The 18,986-nt window shown below is 42.8% G+C and overlaps 1 protein-coding gene across 3 annotated transcripts in view; it reads left to right on the top strand.

Moving 5' to 3' along the window:
- znf423 (zinc finger protein 423) overlaps positions 1–17,194 on the top strand; it is a 150,348-nt gene extending 133,154 nt beyond the window's left edge. For all 3 annotated transcript variants that reach the window (XM_046037168.1, XM_046037169.1, XM_046037167.1), the window contains 3 exons: positions 1,294–1,425; positions 3,395–3,510; positions 16,227–17,194. In XM_046037168.1, coding sequence (XP_045893124.1) covers positions 1,294–1,425; positions 3,395–3,510; positions 16,227–16,256 — 278 coding nt within the window. In that variant the 3' untranslated portion in view covers positions 16,257–17,194. The remainder of the gene's footprint in view (positions 1–1,293; positions 1,426–3,394; positions 3,511–16,226) is intronic.
- The last annotated feature ends 1,792 nt before the right edge of the window (positions 17,195–18,986 follow it).

The raw sequence follows: 18,986 nt of genomic DNA, 5'->3' as shown, positions 1-18,986 counted from the left end.
GTGTGTATTTACGACGCCCACCTTTCATCTGGCCTTTCACCATGGGTGTTGTGATGTCACTCACACCTTCTTTAAATAGACACACAAACATTGGTATAATCCCAAGTGAGAATAACAAGGGAGGCTGGGCTGTGGACAGTCTCTTGTGTGTTTTGTGATAAAGATATAGCTGATCACATTTGAATGTGATCTCCGCTCTCTTGGTCTCTCATAGTTAATTTTCCTTCATCTCTTTTATGTAGAGGTCCTCATTACTTCTTTACATGGAAACACTGCGTGTACAATGTGTGACTTATGATGCATTGACAAAGTGGGGCATGTAAAATCATTTAGCTACTGTATGCACCAGCAAAGTCTGAAAGAGCACGGGTTTGGACCTGGTAGTAAAGAGACATTCACAGACTAAAAAAGTGTAGTATATGCGAAGAGAGGTAATAAGGGGTGGGGGGTTTGAATTGGAGCCCACACAAATTAGTCAGCAAGTGATGGACCAAGAGGGACGATAAGGGGACGTGGAGGCAGGAGCGGGCACTGGGAGGGATGGATGAGTGACTGCAGTGGGGGAGGGCAGCTAACGAGGACAGAGGGAGGGAAGGGAGGATGACTATAGGAAGGGTAGATCATCCACAGCCCCGGTGGGGAGGACAGGCAATTACCAGTTGGGGCAGACATGGCACTGGGATTGGTGTGTGTGAGTGTTTGGGGAGGGTAAGGGAGAAGGAAAAATGAAAGGAGAGCATGCAGCAGGGGAGAGTAGGGAGTGTATGATGCAACCTACATCATAATGTGTGTCTTAACAACTTGACTGATCTGGAGCTGAGCCTTATGATCAATTTTTTTATTTTTTACATGAAAATGTTTTCCAATGGTGTAGGATGTGCTTGATTGCACCTCGCAGTTCAGTTGATCTTTTTATATAGTACACGGGGGGGGGGTCATTTGCACAAGTGTAAGTAATAACATGCCTAATTTTTGCAGTGTGCTTAGCTGCTGGAAGAGAGCCATTGTTAATGTTATTAGTTCCACCTGTGATGTTTCTACTAAGAAAAGTACATGTCTCTTCTATCACTATTCCAGTCACAGCTGTCTGGTTTACAATTGCATTTCTTATTATCTGTGTTAGCAGTTTCCTGTTTTGCCAGTGTATATAATATGCCACTGTCTAGTAGATTCTGTATGTGCATAAGACATCTGTCGTGAGTACTGTATTAATGTTCTAAAATGATGTCATATGTTCCTGTTTTCGTGTTGGTTAATCCAACCTACACATGCGTGTCTGTCTCCTATTTGCAGAGGAGGGCATCAATCACGAGTGCAAGCTGTGTAACCAGATGTTTGATTCACCTGCCAAGCTGCTTTGCCACCTGATAGAGCACAGCTTTGAAGGCATGGGAGGTACCTTCAAGTGTCCCGTCTGCTTCACAGGTGAGAGACAGACACACACACAAACACACGTTCACCTTCAAGGGCAGTAGCACAGAAAACGCACTTGTGTCCTGTTTGCTTTGCATTTAAAATGGGCTCTGAAACATGGAGATGCATACTGTACACAAAAACTAGCACACATACATACACGCACTACACAGCAGGGACACAGGCTCGGCCAGGCTTGGCCTGAATAATGACATACACAAGTGCCCTAGTATACCATAAGAAACCATTAACAGTAAGGAAAACACTTTTACAGCACTGTATATGACCAATGAAATATAAATTACTAGATTAGACAGCCTTAAGCTAATGCTAAATAATTATTGTTGAACTGTTTTGCTTTGTGTCTTAATTGCTTTATAATCTGTTCTATTTATAGATGAATACGAACCATTACCATGCCAGTCAGTGTGTCCACTACATTTTCTCTAAGCACCAAAATACTCACATCTTATCACTTGTTTTGGTAAAAATGCAAGATGAAGTTAATATTGAAGCTGGTTTGCACTTAAATCTTCCCTGCCGTCAGCTCCACTGCATGTTGTGGCTCAGAAATGGCTCTCTCTGGGTTACCTGCATCATGATACATAGAGTAAATGTGCTGCAATGGCTGTAAAGTTTACGGTAAGATCACATTAGGAAAATTCATTGTTTTAACATTTCTAACTGTGGGAGTAATATTCCAGCAGGGTGTTGCTGTTTAAAATAGTACTGATAAAAGTCTGCGTGTGCAAAAGTGTATGCAATAATATCTCCAAATAGGCGAAATATGAACTACTGTATGTCTCTAAAATCCACTGGAGGACCCACAAAACATGCTGGATGACCAAATTAGGCCTGTGGTGTTCAGAGTTTCATTCAACACAGTATTTTTTTAGAAACTAAGTCTGGACCTTTGCTGTCTCCCTACCTCCCATCTCTTGACTCTCTATCCCCATACGCGCTCTCTCTCTCTCTCTCTCTCTCTCTCTCTCTCTCTCTCTCTCTCTCTCTCCCTCTCTCTCTCTCTCTCCCTCCATGTCACTTCCTCACTCTCTTTCCCTGCCTCAATTGTTGAGTTTCCCCCCCCCCCCCCAGGTACACAACAACGCTTTAAACTTTAACTCTATTCCTTGGTGGCTTATGAATTAGTAAGATGGGCACCACTCCTAAGGGGAGGCTTAATAATTCAACACACACACTCAGAGTGAAAACTAAAAGTTTACTGAAACAAAGGGGAGAGAAAGAAAGAGAACAGTGTATGCGATAACACTGGGGCGGAAGTTAAAAAAGAAGAGATAATTTATTGATAAATATCACAAGGTCTGCTGAGGATAGCTCTTCCTGTTTTCCCTCCTTCTTTCTCTTGCTCCCTTCTGTCTTTTCTTTCAATCCAATATACTCCTTCCTTGCCAGCCAGCCAGTCATTTGCTTTGTGTGTTTATGTGTGTGTTTGTAGGGTTGTTATACAGAAAACTCAGCTGCCATTTGGTTCATTCTCTACCTCTACAGTATATAGAAGATAGTTCAGTACTTATCTTGCGTTGTTAATTGTAACTGTCCACTTGTAAACAGTACCTCAGTAGATCAGACATGAGACATGCCTTAGCTGTGACAAGGTTGCAGTTAATTAAGAGTCTACTCTTCAGTAATACAAAGATACATGTACTGTAGTCTCAATCATGTCCCAAAAAATTTAAGTTGTCTTCAGTTTTCTCCAAATCTTGAAACTGCTGAACATTATGTTGTCTTGAGTTTGGCACCACACTACTGGTCCCAGCAATAGACACGCCCACAACGATTCAAATTCATCTGGTATTTTGCCTAATAGGCAAATCTCAACTGGTTCGGCTCCTTGAGCTAATTTCCTTGAATTTTTGGCCTGTGGGATTATCTTAAAAGCCATCAGTCATGGTAAACATTGTTTAATTGACTTCCTCTAATAAACACTGCGTAACTTGTGCTGCATTTGTTCCTTTCCCAGTGTTTGTGCAGGCCAACAAGCTCCAACAGCACATTTTTGCCGTCCACGGCCAGGAAGACAAGATCTACGACTGTTCCCAGTGTCCACAGAAGTTCTTCTTTCAGACAGAACTACAGGTACGGCGCCTTAATCCTATCTGTGTTGTCTGGCATTAATTAGGAAATGATTGTGTGCAGGTCCTTACATGCTGCCTCACGCTATAGTAAGTAGTTTGTGTGGCTACGGAGACTCAAGTGTCGTTGATTAATATTCTAAACCCAGAAAATATGAAAATTTTTCCTGTACCTACCTGATTAGACGACCTTGTTTCTGACTCTCTTCCTTTATTCATCTCAGTCATTACACCCCTCCCTTCCTCCCTCCCTCCCTTCTTTCTAGGTGTCCACCCATCTCTCTATATACAGTAACCTTCCCCAGTCCCTCCTTCCGACTGTACTGGATCATTTTACAGAATCCCTCTATTTACTGTTCATCTCTGTATTTCTTCTTCCAACCCTTTTTCCATTCCTGTGTCCCTCCCCTTCCATCTCTCCTCATGAGGTCTGAACAGGGTTCTGGCAAGCTTCATGTCATTAGGGTCCAGACATATTATTGTGTATTTGTGTGTGTGTGTTGGTGTGTGCGTGCATGCGTATAAAGGAAAAAGAAAGGATATAAGTCACCCAAGAGTAGGTCCTGGGCCAGCTGTGGCCAGGTCTGTGATGATGTAAACCTCCCTGCCCTCTTCCATTTCTTCTCCTCTTGTGCCCTTTTGGCACCAGACTAGTGACCTGCAGAATCTACAGGTCAAACATCAGCCCTGTTAAAGGTGAAATTCTTTCACTTTCTTTCATGCTGTTGCCTGCTGGACTGACAACTTGAGGTGGGTGTTAAAGACGGCATAGTCGGAGTAGAAGATTGTGTGAAAGTCTCCAGTTCATTTGAATCCACAACTAAAATTGGAAACTTGAGCCAGAGGAATAATACTAGTTCTGGGCTCATGATTAATTATGCTTACAATACAAACATGTTTGTAACGCATCTCTTCCAGTGTGCAGCTCTCTTTTGAGGGGAATTTAATTTATTTCACTGTCAACCAGGACAGGCTCAACCCTACAAGCCATAGACAGATGACAAACTGATCATTAAGTCACATTAGCAGAGTATCTCCAACTACAATGCATTTTCTGGGTTACTCCACTACAAAGTTGACAAAACATATAGTTAATTACTAAAAAACAAAACAAAACAAACTAAAAACCCAACCCTGCTATTCAGGTGATGTTTGTCAAAGCACCACAGCCATCATTGTGTTTGAGACTCAGAGCAAACTCTGCTTGGTCGTGTTTTTAGTTTTGAACCTGCATATACCATGTTGATCACAGTCTGCGAATACAGTATGTCTGCTCTTATTGAAAATTGCAGCTCATAGGATATCCCGTGTTCAGTTTTGTGGGATTTATTTCTACACCAGATGGACCCAGGTCAGCATGCTGGAATTTTCCTGAGCTGTATTTCACATGTTGGTGAAAAGTTGCTTTTGGAAGCTCATTGTTAGTGCAAGAACTATTGACAGGGCATTAATTCAACTGAAAATAAATGTGGAATCTTATAGTTTGTCCAATAAACCATCTTTGGCCATAACCTTGCAGTGTAAAACTCAGAAAGATAGAGTCGAGTTTGTAGATAGTAATATTGACGCCTTTTCAGTAGTTTGGTTGATAATAGCACAAGGCTTTCACTCTATAATAAGGGCTTCATTCGACGGGTATAAAATAGGAGGAGTGACTGGTGTGCAGGCTGTTGTCAACAGAGATTTAGACAACAATAAAAGATAGAAATCCTACATAAGAAATTCTACCAGGGATTATTTGAATTTACGAAAAGCCTGCCCCAGCCACCACACACAAACAGACCCACACACACAAAGTGGCAGTGATGTAGGGCCGAAGGTGGTGGGCATATGGCTGGCCAGTCCATTTAACAGCAGGGTGACTGCTGGACCCTGTCGGTTAATGTCCACATACAGGCACCACTCACACCTCACACACTCACCTCCACATAAAGGCACAGTGGATGCCACACACAAACACCTCCACTGCCCCTGTACACATCCTCCATCCCAGATGACTCCTCTCCTGTTGTCCGACCAGGTCACAACATCTTTATAGACTGATGAATAATAATTGGTTGGATACATCAGTGTTATGTTTGGATTCAAAAGAACGCTCTCTCACACTGCAGGCCCAGTTAAGGTCTGCTTTTACTTTTTTATTTACATTAATACATTGTAAACTTCAACAATCAGCGTTCTTAGTTCAGGGTGGAGTCACAGGAAGACAAACTACACAGTGTACTGTAAAATCCATTGTAAAAAGTGTAACAATGCCAATTTAATCAGTATGTTAAATTTAAAGAAATTTGAAAAAAAGCATTCACCTGTTGTCAAAACATTTTTTAATACTATTGACTACACCTCATCACATCAAGCTACTTGTAATACACATTTTGTAGGATTATCTGAGGGGGAGCAGAGTTTGATCAGGTCAGAAGAGCTTAATTCTGTTGTTTTCATTCCAACTAAGTTGAGCTCAGTTCAACTTATTTCCTCCCTCAGCTCCTTACACTTCCTCCTCTTTGGCTGCTACACTGTGGCTATATCCGTCTTGTTACTCGTTGGTCCTGGCCCAAGTGTGTGTGTGTGAGAGAGAGTGTGTGAGAGAACTTGCAGCCCGAGCCTGACCTGCCACAGCTCCATTGCCCCATGGGAGGGCTCTCTAAGTGGGCTAGACAGAAAGGCTGACTGGGGGAGATGGAGAGCTACAACCGTGGAGGTTAATGCTACTGCTAGCTGTTATCGCGAGTGTGTTTGTGTGTGCGTGTGTGTGTGCATGCATCTGCCAGAGAATGGAATGGGGTAATTTGTGTGTTTTAATGAGGTGCGGATGGATGAAGAAGGCTTGTTGGCCAGCTAGAGAAGGCTTTGGCCTCTTTCAACCCCTCAGAGGGGCCATATGATGTCCAGCTCACTCTCTCTTTCTCTCTCTCTCCATCTCACACACACACACACACACACACCCAAGGGTCACCGCTGCACGGACACATCACTGCATCATCCCCTCTCCCTCCTGACTGCACTCTTTCCATCTCCGTCTCTCCCTCTGCATACAAAGACCATCGCTTTCTCTCCACCACCCTCTCAGTCATTTGCCTTCACCTCTCTATCCATCTCTTACACATACACTTACACAATTTTCACTTTCTCTCTTCCTGTCTCTCTCCCTCCTTCTCGTTCTGTCTTCCTCCCTCTCTCTGACTCCCTTCGTCTGTCCCTGAAGAACCAGCCCCTATGCATATTTTAGCCCCTCTCCTCTCTTCCTCTCTTCTGTGCCTCTCCCCAGTGCCCCATAAATAGTGCAGACGTAAGCTGGTAAATAAGAGATGTTTTGGGGTGTGTGTGTATGTGTGTGTGTGTGTGTGTAAATAAGAAATGCTGTGGCCCTGATCAGTGAGGTCCTTCTGGATCTCTCTCTGCCTTTACTCCCAGACTTCACACACGGCTTTGCTCATTCCCTCTGTTTTAGTTTCTTTCTCTCGTTAGCAATTAGCATGACAGCGGAAACCGTTTTAGATATAGGCCTGTTTAAGAGTGCATTATGTAACCAGTATCCAAATATCTACAGCATGTACTGTTTTATGGTCTTTGGAGACAGTGTTTCCCTCTTGTAGAAGTATACCTAGTTTGACTCAGTCATCCAGCTCTATATCAGCCCTGGCTCTCTCCCATGTTACATTCCCTGACAGACTTCTTGATTTTCACATTCTTTTTAAGCCTCCAGGGGGTGCTATACTGCTGCTTCTGCCCTCAATGCTTCCTCCAATCCCTCGCTCCATCCATCACTCTTGCACTCCTCCCCAGTCATCCCTTTTTTTTTTCTGCCTTTGCGTCTGTTGTGCTACACAATTTCCTTTAGCACTGGTAAATATTTAAACACTGCTAGATGGGTGGATTGCTGGTCAGATGAATAAATGGATGGGGGGGGGAGGCGTTTGTTTGTTTGTGTGTTGATTCCCTCCACCGAATCTTCCTCCTTCCCCTGTGTCCCGGCGGTGTTGAATATTTGAGAGTTGTGCGCACACACAACCACAAAGACGAGCAGGATTAAAAGAACATGTACAATAGTGTACGCACATGATGGATGAAGGGATAGACGGAGAGATTACAGTATGTTTTAACACAGTTGGAACACTTCCCAACATCAGAGCTACTACTCAGTAACAATTGTAATTTGTATTCAGCCAGTATGTAGTTATCTCCTCAGCCGTTACTGTATGTTGTAGGTGTACCTGGAAAATTAAAAAAACATTTAAAGCTTTTCCCTCAGAGCTAAAGTAATGAATAAAATCTTTATTTTGGTAGTTAATGCAGAGCAGACTGCGGTTGGGATCAGGGTTGGGTGGGTGTGTGTGTGTGTGTGTGAGAGAGAGAGAGAGAAAAAGAGAGCTGTGGTTAGTAGTCTGTCTGTGAATAACGTTGTCTTTGTCTTTCTCTGAATCGAAGAGCCTCACTGTCTTCCTCTAACTGAATTATGGAAAGGTATGTAGCCTATGTGGCTGAACTGGCAATAGGGCTTTGTATGTGTGTGTGTGTATGTGCGTTTGCTATTGTCTGGGTGTTGCAGTCAGTTGTGAGTGTTGTGTCAAGTTATAGTTTGTAGTCTCAGATCCATATATCCCTTGGCGCTGTGTGTGTGTGTGTGTGTGTGTGTGTGTGTGTGTGTGCGTACACGTATATGAATTTGATCCGTAGATCCCTGTGGCGTTCCAGGGGAGCGCACTCAGCTGCCCCACCGCTCACTGGGAGATTCTCTGTTATTAGAATGGGGACCTGGGATGCGCGCACGCACACACTCACACACACACTCTTACCTCCCTGAATCCCTGGACTTGAAGGTATTTGCAGCAGGGGAAAGAGAGACAGAAACAAAAAGAGATTCAAAACAAAAGAGAGAGGTAGCGAGACATACTGAGAGAGACTGCAAGCCAGCCCTACCTGGTACAACAGCTACCATTACCACAGTACCACAGCTACAGCCATTTCTAGTGTTACTAGAAGTACTGCTTATTTTACAGGGCTACTAATTTAAAACAAACTTGATTATGGAAGTAATTGTACAAAAGGCATAGAACACAAACAAATCATTAAAACTGTAAAGGGTAATTTTTCCATTGCATCTAACTGTCCTTAGTCTTGCCCAGTTTTTCCCCCTCTGGCCACCTAAGGAAAAATTGCATACAAATTGTGTCCGTAGCTGTTAACACTGTTATGACTTTTGTAGTATTCATTGTTCAACACTGTGAATGCAAAGCACATTCTGTTCACGTTAGGGTTTGGATAGAAGAAAGAAAATCTCAATGTGGGACCATTTAATCATCCAGAAATATTATGTTTATATGCGTGTGTACACCTCTGCGTGTTTGCATTTATGCTTTGAGGAACCAGAACACAGTAAAAAACATACACAGTGGGTCTCAGTGAGGGAGAAGACAGAGGGGAAAAAAAAAAGTCGAAAGAAGTAAGTTTTGCTTTGATGTAAAGTGGAGGAACAAACGGGCAGGATGCAGAGAGACAAAGACGGACCGATGGAGACAGAGATAAGCAGAATCAGGGGCAGATGCAGAGGAATTACACTGTATGAGCCAACACCTGGAGGGCTTCTAACAGCTTGGACCGTGTTCCTGTCATTTGGTGTGTGTGTGTGTGTGTGTGTGTGTGTGTGACAGGTGAACAGAGGCAATGTGTCACAGAACAGGACAGACTCTGCGTGGTGTAGTGTTCTGTCAGCCCTGTCATACAGATATGGGCACGGCACACAATAACACACTACATCTCATCACAACAGTTGAAAAACACAAGTCATTCATTTATTTGGCTCTGTGTAATAATTCTCGAAAGTATCTGTGTTAATGTTTTGTCTGACTTTTGACGCTTCTGACACTCATCATACAAGCATACATTTATTGTCTTGTATTGTACCTTTTAACTCAGTGGTTCAGTCCTTTTTTAAAATGGAGTGGCTTCTTGCAACCCATCTTCAAAGGGTGAAAATGTCTATGGCTGCAACTATTATTTTCATTATGAAATAATCTGCTGAATATATTCTTGACTAATTTTTTGTCCTATAAAATGTTAGAATATACTGAAAAACTTCCAACAAAAATTTTTAGAGCCCAAATGGATGGATTCAAATCTGAAAATATTCATGATCGAGATGCTGAAACCAGAAATGTTTTGGCATTCGTGCTTAATAAAATGATCTAAACAATTATGCAGTAATCAAAATAGTTGCAGTTTATTCTCCAACAACGAAGCAATGAATTGTTTCAGCTGTACATACTCCATGTCTATGTATTTCAACCAAGTCAGACAAACAATTTAAGTTATTTTAGTAATTGTTACAGGTCTTTTAGTGCAAAGGTTTAGAGGACCTTCTCAGAAAATGAATCTAATTCTGTGAACCATGTTTTTCTTGATCTCTTAATCAGTGCTTCCTCTGTTGAAAATTTTAATGATAGAAGGGAATGACACAACTAAAAATACATATCCTCATGGTTTGGCTGGCACATTCTTCAGGCAGACGCATGCACACAGACACTTCTACTGTGTCACTGCTCTTTCTATTCCTCCCTCACTTGATGTATCAACCCAACTCATACTTCTTTCCTCCTTCACTCATCCATCTTTATGTTAGTGCTCTCTCTGTTTTTCTTTCTGCCAGTTGAGGGTGCACGGTAATCAAAAAAAAACCTGGCACCCTATGGGGATTGGGCGTGTGCAGTAATATGACAGTGACACGGAAAGCCAGCACGCTCTGCTGAATTGTGTGCTTGTGTGTGTGTTGAGTGGGTCATGTCTGTGCATTTATTTGTACATCTGTAACCTTTATTTGCATTTTTTATTTGTCTGCCTGTCATTTTGCATTAGTGTGTGTGTGTGTGTGTGTGTGTGTGTGTGTGTTTGTTGCTTGCACAAATTTTATACATTCAGCGTCCTGCCTGTATTTATACAAGTGTGTTTTTGGATGCTTGTGTATATGTTTGTCTGTCTTGTCACCCATGTCTGCAGGCTCCAGTCTCATCTGGCACTCAGCTTCACAGTCTACAAGGACCACATTGCTCGGTCCTGAGAGTACTCTCTGTCTGTGTGTGTGTGTGTGTGTGTGTGTGTGTAGGGGGGGGGGGGTCATTCATTTTTTGAATATACCCACATTTTTCTCTAATGGTGTGACTCAAATGTGTCATGTGGCGCTCAGGAATGATCGGTTATTTGTGCTGGAGGTGAGATCATTTCCTATTTTGTGTAACGGCTTCCAGCGGGGAGCCCTCGCCTACGCTGTGAATCTGGTGTAGATCCATGCGTGTTTGCCTTTGACATTGTGCTTGTGTATGTGTGTGTGCGCCCTTCATGCTGTGAGTGTATTTTGGGTTGTGTTTACTGGTCCAAACCTGGCTGTTCGGGCCAGTAGCAACAGGAGAGGGGAAGTCCCCTGGGAGAAAGAAAGGGAGGGAGCACTCCAAACAGGACATGGTCAGAGAGGTCATTGTGAGAAAAGTAGGGGTCATTGTGACTTGGCTGGAAAGGTTTTGGATCGATGATTTGATCATACATAGAGTTCCATTTGTGATAAGAGAAAGAGAGATGATGGGGAGAGACAGGGACAAAGACAGGCAAAGAGAAATGGAGGAGTGGGAGGGGAGCAGGGAATACGTGTCGGTGGGATGTTAAGGGCAGGGGGTGCGTTTATTTTCGATCTGCTCCCGAGGCAGCATCCTGTCCTGGATGGGTGGGGCTAAAGACAAGCCAGGGAGCAGAGGAAGAGGGCTAAGACAGCCCATCTGCTAGTCCCAGACACACACACACAGACACACACACACACACACAGACATAGACACGCTCACTGTTGGAAGAGTGTCAACTCTGAGCTATAAATACTCTGAACCCAAAGAAGACCACAAGGCGACAAAGGTGATTTTTCATTTGGTGTTAAAAACGGCAGTGGAGATGGGGCACACGTTCTCTCTCTCTCTCTCTCTCTCTCTCTCTCTCTCTCTCTCTCTCTCTCTCTCTCTCTCTCTCTCTCTCTCTCTCTCTCTCTCTCTCTCTCTCTCTCTCTCTCTCTCTCTCAAGACGCACACATCATTTGGACCACCTCCAATTACCCCCACATACACACACTTGTCAAGAATTCACGTACTGACAGACGCTCGCTGATACATGAAGGTAGCACACACACACACACGGCATTGTTCCAACAGCAGTGCTTCCTCTTCCTGTGTCTGTTAGAGACGTGGCACCTACATTTCAAGGTGTAGTTGTTAAGTTTTCATGTTTGTGTGTTCAAGTAACTGAGACAAAGTTATCTGCTGTCCTACTGACTTGGCCCACAAACAAGGTCATCGCCATGTGCGTCAGTGGCAAAGTCTGGTTGTTCTCATTCTTATTTTACTCTAATCTGATCTTTCAAGATGAGGGTTTTTGTGGGGTTTTATTTATTTTTTTCCGTCCAGATGGCGCATGCAAACAGACACCTACGTGTTTCTGCTGCACAGATGAAGCTGACCAGGCATAACACTGATCCTGTCCATGCCCATACCATCACATGTGTATTAAAAGTGACAGTGGTGCTCCTCCACCCCTCTAAAACACAACCATCAGCATCATCACCACAACACAAATGCACACGCACACATTTAGTGTGTAATGTAGTAGATGGCAGAGAAGAGCAGGACAAGGCAGATTAGATTTTCTCTTATCTCTATCTCTCGGTTTCCTCTGTCATACCCTTCTCCCTTTCCCCATGAGACTGTGTGTGTGTGTGTGTGTGTGTGTGTGTGTGTGTGAGTGAACTATTATGTATTCTAGTCTTTGCATTTTGTCTTGGCATTGTGTGTCTGTGCATGCATGTCCTCTTAGCTGCGAGTCCAAGTCTGTGAATGCATTCCTGTGTGTGTGCGCGTCTGGCAGTTCTGTGCACGAGTAATGCGACAGGGCCATATTTCCCCTGGGCCCAGGGCTCTGCAGGCTTTAGCCTTGCTCTCTCTAAGCAGTTTAGGAAAAACAATGACAGGCCTCTGTATTGACTGGTCTGGCCTGGTTTGGCCTGCAAAGATGGGGCTGTTCTCACTACAGCACACACACACCCTCTGCTATGAAAAGAACAGTAGAAACATGGTGAGATGAAGTTCACACTAGGGTTCATGTTCATATTTATTTAATTTAGGCCTTATAGGAAGTGAGTTTGAGAAAACAACACAATCCCTATTGATGCCCCAAGTTTGAGGAGGCTGTTTGTTTAACAGAAATAAATACACTTCCCATTTGAATAAGTACACAAACGAATACAGCAGAAGGCAGTAGAATACAATACAATGCATACCAACAATGGCTGCAACGTCATATTGAAGCTATCCTGATTCTTGTGTTCGTACCATAAATCTTCACATAGAGGTTGAAGCTTTTCATGTCTCTGTTGAAGAGGGAAACACATTTGTATTATCTTTTTGTAAAAAGCCTTCCTGTTGTTGTTTACTCTCAATGCAAATTCTTTTTCACATTAAAACACCTCCAGAAGACACATAATCCCTTGGCTTTGCTGGAAGGCTTTTATTGTGAAACATCTGCAGTTGTGGTGTTTCATTAGAGGCAGCTTGGTTTGAGAATTTGACCACACTAATTACAGGGCTAGAACAACACTAAACAGTCTTCTCTTATTCCGCCGCTTCACTCTCTTCTCCTCCCTCTGTCACGCCATTTTATTCCTGTAGAATATATCAATTACTCTGCTGTAGAGCAGATGTCACACTGTGACACACACACAAACTCACACACACTTCTGATCGATTGCACTGCTGCATAATCAATGCCAAGCTCCCCAACAACAACGTAAATGAAGAGAAGTAACTGGGAGGTGTCAGGGGGTGTGTGTGTGTGTGTGTGTGTGTGTGTGTGTGTGTGTGTGCTCGCGCGCCTGTGTGTGTGCCATATGAAGTGTGTAGCGTGGCGGGCTGTTATCCATCCGTCCATTACTTTCCACTCTCATCCCCCCCTCTCATCTCTATCCCTTTCTTCCTCTCTCCCCTTTCCTCTCCTCTGGGCTATTTCCAGCAGTCCACTGCAGCGCCGCGAGCTCCTCCGGGGAGTGGCCGCAGCCTCCCTCCTTCCATTCCTCCCTCCTCTTCCTCTGTCCTTCCTCTCCATCCCTCGCTCCGTCTACAAATCAATACGGCAGCAGCAGGACCCAAAGAACCTGAGGGAAAACACACACTCTCTCTCTCTCTCCCTCTCCTGTCTAGTTTCTTCCTCCCTATTTCCCTTTTTTCCCTTCTTGCAGTCCTTCCACTACTGGGTCCTTTTTACTTTTTTTTTCTCGCCATTAACACTTCTAATGCCTCATATATGACCTCAGTGGTTAGAGGTCATGTAAGGGGCAAGTTTGTAATGACGAAAGCCAGACATGGATGCGGGTCACATGCACTGGACAAAATCCTCTCCTCCCCTTCCCTATGTCTCCTCTCCTCTCTTTTCTTCTCTTCTCCTCTCTTCTCTTCTCCTCTCCTCTCTCCTCTCCTGTTTAAGGTGGTCACATAAAGAGGAATGAGCCTGACCTCTTCTGGCGATGTGAGGAAATGCAGCCAGTTAGCTTGCGGATGGAGCAGGGAGGCTGAGGATGAGAGCAAGCGAGAGAGAGGGGAGGGTTTTCTATCATAACGGGGTCAGTGGCTCCCAATGAGATCTGCTTCCTCACCAGAGAGACCTCCACACACACACACACACACACACACACAGAAACAGACATTTATTTTTCACTGTCCCGTTCATTATTTTGCTCATTTGCTCAGCCATCCCTCTGAAATCCTTTGTGTGTGTGTGTGTGTGTGTGTGTGTGTGTGTAGGACATTAATACCCTTTGCTTTCCCCTGGAAAGGCTAGCTTGGCCTCTAAAGCAGAGTGACAGACACTCTCATACACGGTCGTTCAGCATACACTTGCTGTCTCGCTCTGTCACACACACACACACACACACACACACACACACACACACACTGCAAAGGGCTCAACGAAACATGCACAGCAAGATAAGGGCCATAGAATGACAAATAAGTATTTATCAACCCCAAACCACGTATAATCCTTCACATTTATGTCCCCATCCACCCCTCCTCGCCTCTCTGTTCTGTTCATCCCCCTATCCCCTCCTCTTTTTTTTTTTTTTTCATTCTCCCATCCACTTTTCTTTTTTGTCCTTTTTTTTTCTATTGGTAGTGGGGCCTATCTGTGTGTGTGTGAGAGAGAGAGAGATTAATCTGAAAAAGCTGCTTTTAGTGGTGGTGAAGGGTGGCGGGGAGGGGGGGCGTTGATTGGGAAGATCTCACTGGGACTTGTGTGTATCTGTAAGTGTGAGTGTGTATGTGTGAAGAATCAGGGATGAGAGGGAAGATTTCAGAGGGGGGGTGTGTGTGTGAGAGAGAGAGAGAGAGAGAACGTTTCACAGGGAGGAAGCTGTACAGTCTGGGGAAAATGAAGAGAGAGGAGGAAGAAAACATCCTAGTGGAAATGTCTCTGATACACACTCAAATTCCCAGAGAAATCTTTCCAGCCATCTCCCCATCTTCTACACACTCACACACAGACAGTATCTCCCCAGCTTTAGATGCGATGCTAGCCAAGTTCCAAACCAGCAAATCCAGATTATCATGAGTTCAGTTCCCCATTGCAGCTGATATGGAACAGCCACAGAGGACTGATTGTGGTGAAGTGTGTTGTTGTGTCTATGTGTTGAATGTGTGTGTGTGTGATCATGAGTGCTGAGGCCAACATGTGCATGTGTTACATTTGTGTGTAACATTCCCAACACTCCCCAAGGAGAAGCCTGTACAGGCCTATTAACTTCTATTTATGTGTGTGTATTTATCTTTCAGTAAGAAAGTTTAACATATGATTAGTTGCATGTGCGTGCGCAGTATACTGTAGACATGCCTACCTCATGTATGCACACCGTGTCTGAATCTCGGTTCCTCCACTCTAGCTTTTACCTAGAGATCTCTGCATTGGTCTGCCTTTGTGCTCTCAGTGCTGTTGTGAATTTTAATTTTGAAAAAAGGTGCATTGTGATTATGTATTGATGTGTAGCGTGCTGATGCCTTTGGAGGGATGTGTGTGTGTAGGCGTCTCTGAGGTATGGAGACGGTTTCTGTAAAATATTAATCGCAATATCAAAAGGCACGGGGGTTTCACAGATCTGAATAAACAAATCATGGTGCTAGGCTCTCACAGACAAAAAATAATACAGAACAAATACTGTATGATCTGTAATTATTTGGTTCTGACCAAATCTTGGTTCTGCTTTCATTGGATGACTAGGGTTTTGGGTGGTTTGTCAGAATGTGCAAAAAAATAAGTACATATGTCTGTCATCATCTGTTTTTTCTCACAGAAACCCATGTTGACAATGTTGTGTGTCAAATATGTTTTCCTGTTTCTCAGAATGTTTTGTGTGAGCAGTACTGTACCTACTAATTTATGTTGTAGAGCTGTCTTGTCTGCTGGTCTTGTTTTGTCTGCTTCTTTTCTTCCTTTCTATTCCTCCTCTTTCTCTTCCTTCATCAGACTATGTATAAAGCGAGGAGGCCTTGCTGTCTGTGCTGTGGGAGGCAGTTGTGTTTCTGTTCTCTTCTGTTCTTTTATTGGGTGGGGGTGCAAGTGGAAAGCACTATGCTCACGTAGCCCATTATTTCTCTCATCATGGGTTCTCACTTTTTCTCTCTATCTCTCCCTCTCCCTATCTCCCTCCAGAACCACACACTGAGTCAGCACGCGCAGTGAGACCGGGGCCCGGCAGGATCTCTCGGCTCAGCCGGGGCCCCCGACCCGGAGCCGGCAGGGGACTCCCATCTCCACATCACAGCCAATCAAAGTGTCATTTGCTACTCACATGTAAAACTCTAACGATCGCGCCACTGGGCGCGGCTATTAGGATCAGCGGGGGAAAGGAATATTAATGGGATATGCTATTAAATAAAGAAAGGAAAAAGTGGGTGAGAGAAACGGTAAGAGCTAGATGAAAGAAAGAGAGGAGTGAAAAAAGGTATTGTATGTGCAGTATTTTTTATTGTCCCTGCAAACCCCCACACCAGCTACTTCCCCATCCCCTTCTGTTTTCCTCTCCTCCCACCCATCACTCCCCAGGTCAGGCATTTTATTTTTTTTAACAAATAGAAAAGGAAAAAAAAGCAAGAAAACGACCTTTTGTTTTGGGATTTTATTAATAGATTGTAGAAAAAAGCTTCACTTTCACATCCCCTCAGTTGCTTATTGTATTTAACTTCATAGGTGCCAATTTCTTTGATTTTTCTTTCTGCCATATGCGCTTATTTTCTTTGTTTTCATTTTTGTACCTTTCATTTCTCGCCGTAAGTAGGTAATTGTGCTGTGTTGTGATTGTTTGTTTGCCAGTTGTAATATTCCTGAGTTTTTTCCCCCCAACTCTCCTTTTTATGATCATTGTTATATATATTTTTCCTTTTTGTAATTACTATGAAAAAAAGACATCAAACAAAAGTGCAGAAAACCATACAGATGTTTCTTTTTTTGGATTGGGTTTTCCAGTCTCTATGGGGCCTATAATGGTTATTGTAAAAATGAATATCATCGATTTTAGTGCGTCTGGTCAATGACTGCTTTTTAAATGTGAATTAACCAGATTGCAATAATCTAGTACAGAAAAAAAAGATAAAACAAATAAATAAATGACAAATAAAGAATTTCTGTGTGGTGTGCATTTATTCATAAGAAATGAGTCTATGAGCTTGCATGCATATCCACTGAAGTGGCATCAGTCACCAATATCTCTAATATTTATTTATTTATTTTCCAAGTCAGATGGAAATTCTAATGAGGGTGAAGTGATGGTCACAATGAAGGATGAACACCCGTAAGTTCAGTTAAGATTTTAAAGAGCAAGGCTTTTATATAGCACATTTTATGCACAAAGGCAGTTCAAAGTGTTTTACATAATGTATTAAGAACATCAGAAGAAATTCTAGCTATATGTGGTTCCTAACATGGGCGTTAAGACCCCTCTATGGGCTCACAAGATGACTAATGGGATATCAATGTAAAATCTGTCTTCAGACCTCTAAAGCAACATTCAAAATCTGCAAAGAAAAAAAAACATTGCACATTACAGCACAGTGGAAGTCTTCATGACCACTCCGTCCAGTGTTTATGTCACTGCAGTGTAAAGCCTTATGTACATCTACATTATTAAATACCTGTAAGCAATACTACCCCAGCAAGTAGGACCAACACACACCGGTAACACGAGATAACTCACCAAAGAGTGCACTGGAGTCAGGGAAACTGAGAGACATCCCTCTTTAGATCACAGTATCGGGTCAATTTCAGATGTCTCATGCCTTCCTATACAAAGATACACCCATGCCCAAGTGTAAGCTTTGATGCACAATTACTGTGGAGGTGACAGAAAATGAAATTTAATGTTGACCAATTCACTTGCTGCTGTGTGAAGAATCCAGGTGGCATTGCACAGTCCTGATTCTAACAATTGTTAAGCAAAATTCTTTCATCTCCACAGACTATGTGTCATGAGCCCTGGGACTGTGCTGCTAGCCAGTCATTATACCCAGGGACTCCTATCACAAGGTAAATGATCACACTTTGCCACAATCATCTCAGAATGTATCTGCTGATGATTGTGATTTTTAGTGGAGTGTGTTCTCAGTTTCACTCATGTCAGTAAGACGTTCATCTTATGTCGCATCAGCCAACAATCAATGCTGTAAGTAACTGAAAACAAATGGAAAATAATAATGTTAATAATAACAGATTTCTATAATAGTGTATATAACAATAATTCAGTCTAACCAAGTGCCTTGCTTAGCTTAAAAATCTCTTTCACAGGCCTGTTCTAGCCAAGATAACAGCAGCACAAAAACATATATTTCAGACTTATAAATATAATTTTAAAAAAGAATATGAAGTGGATAAACAGTACTGAGATTACAGGAAAAAATTCAAAATTGACAAACAAGCGCAGTCAGTGCACCATTAGGCCTACTGAAGAATATAAAAAAATGTATACTATATTTTAATGTTTTAAAAATTAAATGAATTAAGTAAAGGATGAAATAGATAACCCTGATGATGAGATCAAATAATTTAAAATAATCACAACTTAGCAAACATGTTAAATAGTTTTTTTCCCCCTAGTTTGGTGTGGACCTTAGTAATGCATATCAGATATCAGTTCCAGGAGTGTAAACGGTAGTTTCTTGTTCGCAGTTGTTGAAATTGAAATTCCATAAAATTGCCCAAATATGGAAGTAAGATTTCCAGAATTCTCCGAAACACAGCCTTGATGTATCATCATCTCTGCAAATTGTTACAGCTAACGCATTAACAAGCAACTACATACTTACACATCCAGCAGACACAGAGCATCGGAAACATCCCATTGAACATGCCTGTGGCCTGATGAATGTAAGGTTTAGTGGATCAAACAGATGTTCACATCTGGTATGAATGAGCAATGAG

Source organism: Micropterus dolomieu, linkage group LG22 (assembly GCF_021292245.1).
Source record: "Micropterus dolomieu isolate WLL.071019.BEF.003 ecotype Adirondacks linkage group LG22, ASM2129224v1, whole genome shotgun sequence".
Lineage (NCBI taxonomy): Eukaryota > Metazoa > Chordata > Actinopteri > Centrarchiformes > Centrarchidae > Micropterus > Micropterus dolomieu.
Note: the sequence above shows the minus strand (reverse complement) of the source record. Positions and strands in the feature narration are given on the sequence as shown.